The 8,193-nt window shown below is 37.4% G+C and overlaps 1 protein-coding gene across 2 annotated transcripts in view; it reads right to left on the reverse strand.

The window, feature by feature from the left end:
* Nucleotides 1-7,214, reverse strand: part of LOC110067570 (uncharacterized) — a 24,307-nt gene extending 17,093 nt beyond the window's left edge. Inside the window, exons 1-2 of one of the 2 annotated variants that reach the window (XR_016205452.1) lie at nt 3,788-3,918; nt 2,956-3,175 (exon numbers count right to left, since the gene is read on the reverse strand). Coding sequence is in view for 1 of the 2 variants with exons in the window: in XM_089282466.1 (XP_089138592.1) it covers nt 3,788-3,970 (183 nt within the window). In the remaining variant the exon portion in view is untranslated. Of the gene's footprint in view, nt 1-2,955; nt 3,176-3,787 lie in introns of those variants that run through there. The other variant, XM_089282466.1, reaches the window with a different exon arrangement.
* Nucleotides 7,215-8,193: the final 979 nt, after the last annotated feature.

Genomic DNA, 8,193 nt, shown 5'->3' on the forward strand with positions numbered 1-8,193 from the left:
TAGGAAACAGCGGATTCCTGCGAGACTTTTTGCAGTCCTGGATGCCATAGGAACAACATGTCATGGGTACAAGCCAGGTGCAAGGTGGTGCTACAAATACTGTACCAGAGTGGACGAAGAAACAAGGTTTACCTCGCATCCTGACTAGAAGCCGCCGGTGTTACGAACTACTGGCAGGTCAGTTAATTAGACATCGGTTAATTATAATTGACACGCAGGTTCGCACTGTCTTGGATTGCTGCAAGGATTTTCGGAATCTCCTTACCAGCAAATTAAATGAAATTAAGGAAAAGGAAAGCATACTCTTTCAAAGATTTTTGTTGCAACAATAAACAAATTGTTTGTATCAAATTTTGTAAAATTTGGGGCAAAATAGACATGATACCAAAAAAATTCATTATAAATTTAATTATATTTCGTGTTAAATGATCCAAGTCTTACGCATGTATGGTTCTCCACTAAGATGGAAATAAACAGACCTCAGATGACAAACTTCAAAAGGTACCTATAAAATTATCTCACAGTACTGATGTTGGAGTGTTATTTGCATTTAATGTACCTCACATTTTTATTTTACTCTTCTTGACTACAGTACAGTACGGTCAATTGCTTCACTAAAATTAATTGTTGGGGTGCAGGTAGCAAGAAGCCACCTCAGGCAGTTCAGTCTAAAATTGGTATATTGTGTAAAGAAAAAGGTAGCACAGAAGCTGGGAAATATTATTTTGAAAAATTAATTGCCAAACGAATTTAAAGAAAAATAATAATTTTAAAGACAGGAAAACAAGAACTTTATGCCACTTGACAAACATATTTTTCCTAAGACCAAACCCATAAAATTGCACCAATAATATCGTCTAAAATTAATGTCAGTTTCACATATACTTATTGAAATTCAGTAGTACTGCAATGTTATCTCCACACCGAGGATTCAGTTAGAGGGGTGTCCAGGAACCCTATGAGCACCCACTTCATGAAAAATTTCACTAAAAATTTACCTACTCCATTTTTCATTAGTGGGGGGATATGCTTTTTGGACATCCATTTTCAGTATCTGGATACAAACAAACTCATCACTAATATGTTTATTTCTTTTTTTTTTTTTTTAAATTTTTTATTTAGATCTTGCAATTTACCAATTTTAGGACTACACAAGAACTTAAAGCAGCAACATAGCTGTAGTGAACGCCTCCAAATAGTTCAGAACCATTTCCAATTGCTGTTCTAAAGACTTAAATTTCTAGAAGAGGCTTGTGGAATAGACCTGCAGTACCCAAAAAGCCAGCAAACGTCCATGGCAGAAATACAAATACAAACATCATTTAGGGTGGTAAAAATAAATTGCTATTGTGAATTTACAATGGATAAAACAGTTTGTAACAAGATGACAACAGCAATCCATGACTTAACTCAACTATCAGGTTAGTATCACTTACCTGAAATGTAAAGATACAAGACATACAAGATACAAGTATTTTGAAGGATAATTGTTTGACATCATGATAATCCATGGGACACTATAATAACACCATCTGACCAAAACTCATTCAAACAGATTATCATTATTTACATGTATTGCACATGGTCAATGACAATATCATAAATTTTATCATTCAGTTGAAGTCATAAGCACTAATGAGAAGGATTTAGAGGACTTCTCAATTATTATGGCAATGATTTGGAAGAGTTATCTGAGGAGTCTCTTGGCCAAGAAAAAAATGCTGCGTCAGAGTTGCCACAAACTATTCAAGTCTCATCCTTTCAATGATTTGGAAAACTGATAATTATTTTTGTTTGAATATTGACTAGTGACTTAGGTAACAATCAAAATAACATGTTGTTTAGGTGACCGGTAAGGGTAACAGACACCATTTCAAGATTATATTTCTGTTAAAGGTATTGCATTTGTGCAATCCAATAAGTAAGAGGATGTGTTAAGACCAACACATGACAGTGATTGACACAAGCAGAGAATCAAATATTTAAATTTAATAAATAAAATTATTTCAATAATTTATTTAAATAAGTAAAATAGATATTTACCTTTGCTATTAATTTCAGAAAATTCATTTGACCAGCTGATCGGAAAATTTTAAATATCATTGTAACATCATTATGAAAGCAGTGATGCTGTGCCACTGTATGCTCCTGGACAGATGAAAGAGTTTGCTGACAAAACTGCAACTGGTCTTTTCAATGTCATTTTGCAGTCTATTCTCTGGGAAGATCCAAGATTGAGTGAAGAACACCGTGTATTTGAGGAAAAAAGAACTCTTGTTTTGTTGTGCACAATAGCATATTTCACATACTTTGCCCTGTTTTATTCTTATCTGTATTTAAAATACAGGTCTCCTTGGAAGACCATAAGGCCACTCAGTTTAAAAAGTCTGTTTAATTAATTATTGCATGTTTCTTAACGAGAACAGCAGACACAGCTTTACCCCAATATAAATGTCAGTTCTGTTATATAATGAAGTAAAATTAGTGGATGTTTTACCTTTCTTCACATTTAACCCCTTGAAAGGTAAGGACATAAAAGTAGTTCCAGTGAACTAACTTGCAACAATGCCATTCTTTTTATAGATCTCAGAAAACAAATACACTTCAAAGAGAAGAGGGATTATTTATCCAGCAACATGGGGCATTCTGAGATGTTATCAATTCTGGAAGAAATTGAGGTTTCAGCACAAGCCGAAGGAATGTGGATGGTCAAAAAAGCAGGCTCCTCAGGGAGCAGCCAATGTTTGTAAACCTTCAGATTTCAAATGTACTTCAAGTGAGTTTAAAATACGGTAGTTTAAAATCTGAAAGCTATAACTTTAAAATACTGTGAATTAAAAACTTGTCCGGTTAGTTGAACAGTCTTTTTGTGTACATATGGATAGGCTAGCAAAACAGTGGCACATAAAGGAAACATGTTATTGTAACATAGAAAATCATAGAAAGTCACTGAAATGATTTTAAATTTTAATAAATTTATTGTTTCAAATGATTGAGTTACTACACAGTTCTGTAATGGTGTTCTGCCTCTTATTACTGGTAATGTACAACTTGAAGACTCCTTTGACCTATCCATCCTGAATGAAAATCCAATGGTACCTCAAAGTTCTCTAGCATTTTATTTAGAATGGCTCACCAAAGAAGGCAATCTTGCTGCTGTTGTAATCATGAAATTCTGAAAGTAAAATTGAAATTTATTTCCAAACCGAAAATTTGTATTTTCATGCAGGTGCTTGACCATTACATGTAGCCTGAGTTTTAAGTGAGCTTCTCATGATCGGCTCAACAAGTTGAAATCGTGAGATCACTTCCATTATGAAATTCGTAGTATTATAGGCTAAATAAAATCGATAAACAACGAATAGACTTACGAACCTTCTCTGTCACCATGAAAAAAATTTTCAACGGAAATAATCTTGTAGCAGTCCAAGCAACAAATTGAAAAAAAAAAAAAAAAAAACCAGGCATAAATAAGAAGAACCCTAACTTTAGATATTTTAAAATTATTTGATCCCTCTTTTTAACCATTATTGTACACTATTTTTAGTATTATGACGATTGCATTGTAAATTTCTGTTTTCCTTATCCAGACTTAGTAGTAGTAGGTCCACATCAGCTGTACAGTTGCATACTTTTAAAACCTACTTATCAAATAAATGTATGTATGTACAACACGAACTGACAAAAGGCTTACTAATCAGTAATGACGGCCACTGCGGAGCATTTCCTAAAGGGTCCAACGAACATTTCCAGGACCAGTAATTGCAACAAGTTATAGTCTACATACCTTTTTTGTATTTGTGGTCCTTTCTTCTTTTATCTGTGGCTGCTGATTCACAACAACAAGCTTAAACACCGCGAGGCGAACAGCAAAATTAATCTGAACCACCGAACAACACGGGCAAACCGGAAATGCTGAAGTTGACGCATGCGCATACGTTTTGCCGCGGTGTTGATCTAATGACGTCATGAGAAAGCAAACTTGTTCCTAGGCTCTCTCTCCTCTGCCTTGTCGTTGAGAGAGAAGACGAAGGTTGCGGCTGGTCAGGTGACCACCCAGAATCTGAGTGGTTAGAAAATATATATATATGGATGGGAGGGGTGGTAGAGTACTTTGGTTGTTGCTGTGATAAACTTTGCGTCGATTCCTCGAGAAGTGGCTAAAAACTATAGAATGTTTAAGTAATCAACCGGAACGATGATCCTGCTGGTATACGTTGGATCAATAGTGATCTAATCGGCTTCACATATAAAATGAAGAATACAAAAGCAGAAACTGACACAACGTAGAATGATTTTTTGAAGGTGTACTATATTTCGGCTGGCCAAACCAGCCTTCTTCAGGTACAATGAGAATTTTACATTGGGACGTGTTTTATGTAGCATATTTTCGTAATACCGGAAATACGTAAAGCTAATTGACAGTGTAAATTAAAGATAAGCATACGGTAAAATAAAATTACATAATAAAAGGAAACAATTAATGTTTCTTCACGGATGTTCAGACCGTCTGGATCAATTGTTTTGCCTTTTTGAATTGAAAAAGGTTCCCAGGCCTCACGGATAGAGTCTCGGTTCGAAAAGATTTTTTCGATGGGGATTAATTGTATGTCGTTAGCATGCTAACGATGACGAATCAATTTTATTTTGCCGATGAAGAATGCTACATTATTTCTGCCGTCTCCAAAATAAAGAAATTTCGTTCACAAAAGAAAAATTTGGCAGTCGAATGGAGCACAAACTTTTCGACGAGTTCCAGAGCACCGAATCGAAGTGAAACCAGGGGATCAGTCACTTGAATCTTTGAATTCGGAGCAGGGGGGGTAGCCAGGATTTTTCAAAGAGCGGGTGGGGGTCGCACTGTGTCAAAGTGAGGGTACTAACCAGATTGTTATGTCTTTTCCCTACCTGTTATAGGTTGTTTGCTTAAGGGCCCATTAACCGATCTTTTTGAGCCGTTGCTAGGGAAAATTTAGTCTCATATAACCTCTTCATTTTTAGTTAGTTCAGAGTTATTTCATGTGTTTTAACTTTTTCCTGATCAGTAACACTAGTGATGACGTCATCAGGCCACGCCCATGGTCATGTGACTAATACAGAAAAAGTGCAAAGGCTCCCAGGCAAATTACTTTCCCGGGATTTTTTTCATTGATTTAGTATCTTAATTTAAATCCTCATTACACTATGCATCGATTTTGTTTAATTTCTAAAAGGTCAGATTTTGAGAGCATTTCGAAATATTGAAAAATTCGTAATTTTCTGAAAAAAGCATGATTTCGAAAAAGGAATGCATAGCTATGTTGCCAACGTTGGCTTTAATCGAAATTCGTCGAAAAAGGCTGAATTTTATGAAAAACCGCGTTTCCTTTAGCATTTTTAGAAACCGGAAGTGCGCCCGATATCTATTGGAAGTTACCCTATCAGCGCGTGCGCAATTTACACTACCAGCGCACTTCGGTAAGATCAAACAAAGCCACACGGAGTTAGTTTTTCTCTTTCTATTGCTCTTGTTTTTCTGTCTTTCTCTTATTTTGTCTTTGCTTGTACTTTTGTTACTTTGCGAAACACAAAGAAAAACGTCTAAAATGTGAGCGAATATGCAAGTTTTTGAGTTGTTTTTATTTTCCGCATTCAGGCTGACGTAAGTGACCAGAAGTGAAATTTCACCTCCTTAGCAACGCGCGCGAGCGCGCGCATGAATCGGTTAATGGGCCCTTAAGGTCATTCCTCACATTTGCATTGCGCATCCTTACTGCGCATAATTTATGGCGTCAGTAGCGCGCGCTCGTGCACGCGCACATTGAAAACATGACGGATTTGCCTTGATATTGAGATCTGTCAGTTGAAAAATGGCTCTAGCTCACCAACGAGCATGGGCACCCCAATTTTTTTTCCAGTCATTGTAATCAACTAATCATAAGCTTTGCGTGAGAAAAGACTGATTTAATTTCTATTGCTGAAAATTGAATAAATAAGAAAAATAGCAGATACACTGTGGTCTTTTCTATTTTGCAGTCGGTAACCACGTCAAGAAATTTGGTTCAAATTTTTAATCAAGGATTTAGCTTTCCGTCTGAATCAAACTTAAAACGTTTATTTGTGTCCGACACATTGTATTGACTGTAGTTTAATGCGTGTTCTTATGAGTCCGGGCTCACAAAGATGTTACAATTACTGGGAATGCGTTCTTATGATAAGCATTAAATAATGCCAAAATAGGGCATTTTCAATACCTCACTGCTCCTTAATGAGCATGGGCACCCCACTTTTTTATTTCAAAATTGAAGTTATCATATGACAAATATTCAGTGGACAAAGTTTGAACAAAAATCTATTGACACTTTTATTTCAGAGGAATTACCTTAAAAAAAGGCTTACAAAAAGGTGGGGTCACGGGCACTCCAGGACCCCCTAGCTACGCCCCTGCGGAGGTAATATATTTTCTTCTTTGTGCGGTATTTTAGATGTTAAAAAGTATCTCTGTCACACGGCCGATTAGCTGAGCATTTGATTTACAGCTGATGCGAAATGATTTACAGTTTTGTTGACATAAGCCCGCACTTATCTTTCATCTGCATCAGGTTTATCGCTGGTTAAAAGTTTATACAGTTAGACAGATGTTGAAACACGGTTCCTTGGCATAGTTAAGAATTATGTTTTGCAAAATGCTAAACGAGACATCGTTTAGATAGCGAACAATGTGATGAGGTTTTGGCCTAAAATCAAAAATTGAAAATTGATTGCAATTTTCAATTTTCAATTTTTAATTTTTAGACTTCCGTCGAAAACAGAGAAACTAAGCCATGCCACAGACTGCAACATTGTCGGAGAAACAAAATAACCACTCAGTTTCATTTTTCTTTTCATTGTTGACAGGATTAAAGTTAAAATATAAGTTCTGTTTCAATGTTCTACCGAAAGGAAAAAAGTCAAATATTTTCGATTTGGCACTTTCTTATTTTTTTTAAGACAAAAAATCATGAAAATCAAAAATTGGCATCAATTTTCAATTTTTGATTTTAAACGAAAATTGAATGGACGAATGACCCACGGACCGTTTAGCCAATAGACATTGGACAAAGCGTGAAAAAGACGAGACCGAAGAAAGTAATTATTGTCATGTATGCCATGCTTTCTTTGAAATAATAAAGTGTATTATCGTTTGTCTCACGATGTAGTCACTGAGATGTAGATCGCGACGTTTCGCCTGCTTACTGCTAGTCTTCTTCAGGCGATAAGGTCGACTGATTGCACGGATACCGTGCAATCAGTCGACCTTATCGCCTGAAGAAGACTAGCAGTAAGCAGGCGAAACGTCGCGATCTACATCTCAGTGACTACATCGTGAGACAAACGATAATACACTTTATTATTGCATCTACCACGATGAATAACAACAACCTTTTCCTCCACATTGACCAGAAATATGGGCGCACAGCCCTAAGGTTGATTCGTCGACATGAGCGTTACTCACGCAAGCTCGCACGCTATACCAACCATCTCATCTTACTCACAAGGTGTATTAAGAACCACATTGTTCCAAGAGATCTGCAAGATCGGCCGCCAGTTCCCACCAGAGGCGCACGCAGAGTCGCTGAACTAGCATCCATGAGATTCCTGAGGGAAAGAATCAGACTGACACAGAAAACCAAGGGAGATACGAAGAAAGAGGCCGAATCAACAGCACAGAGCATAACATCTGCTCTTTCTGCGGATGACGCGGCAGAGGTACTCGACAAGGTTAAATCCACTACCCAGCGAGTCTTTAATACCACCAAAGACCGTCAACAGCGCAAGTTTGAGAAACTTTTGCGAGCGAAAGTCTTCTGTTTCTCCTACAACTTTTGTTGACAAAACAAAGTGGGTTATCAACTTGTCATCCAGGACCCTTAACGAAGCTGAAGTGTCCTTACTGAAGAAAGGTCCAAATTTCGCCGTGACTCCTACGAGCGTCCCAGCCACCGAGATCATCACCAAGATTGAGTCAGCAAGTCAGGCCACTAGATGCGGAGCGAGCAGACACAGTCAGGAGATCCGTCAACACCATCCTTTAACAGGCACAACCACCCACGCCCAACATCACGAAGGAACAGCAGGAGGCTCTTAAAAGCCTAAAAGAGGACAACTCCATCATGGTCCTTCCGGCCGATAAAGGTCGCGTCAGCGTAATCCTGGACGCTGACACATACCACG

This window comes from Orbicella faveolata, unplaced genomic scaffold, assembly GCF_042242905.1.
Source record: "Orbicella faveolata isolate gen_17 unplaced genomic scaffold, um_ofav_v1 contig_12, whole genome shotgun sequence".
NCBI lineage: Eukaryota > Metazoa > Cnidaria > Anthozoa > Scleractinia > Merulinidae > Orbicella > Orbicella faveolata.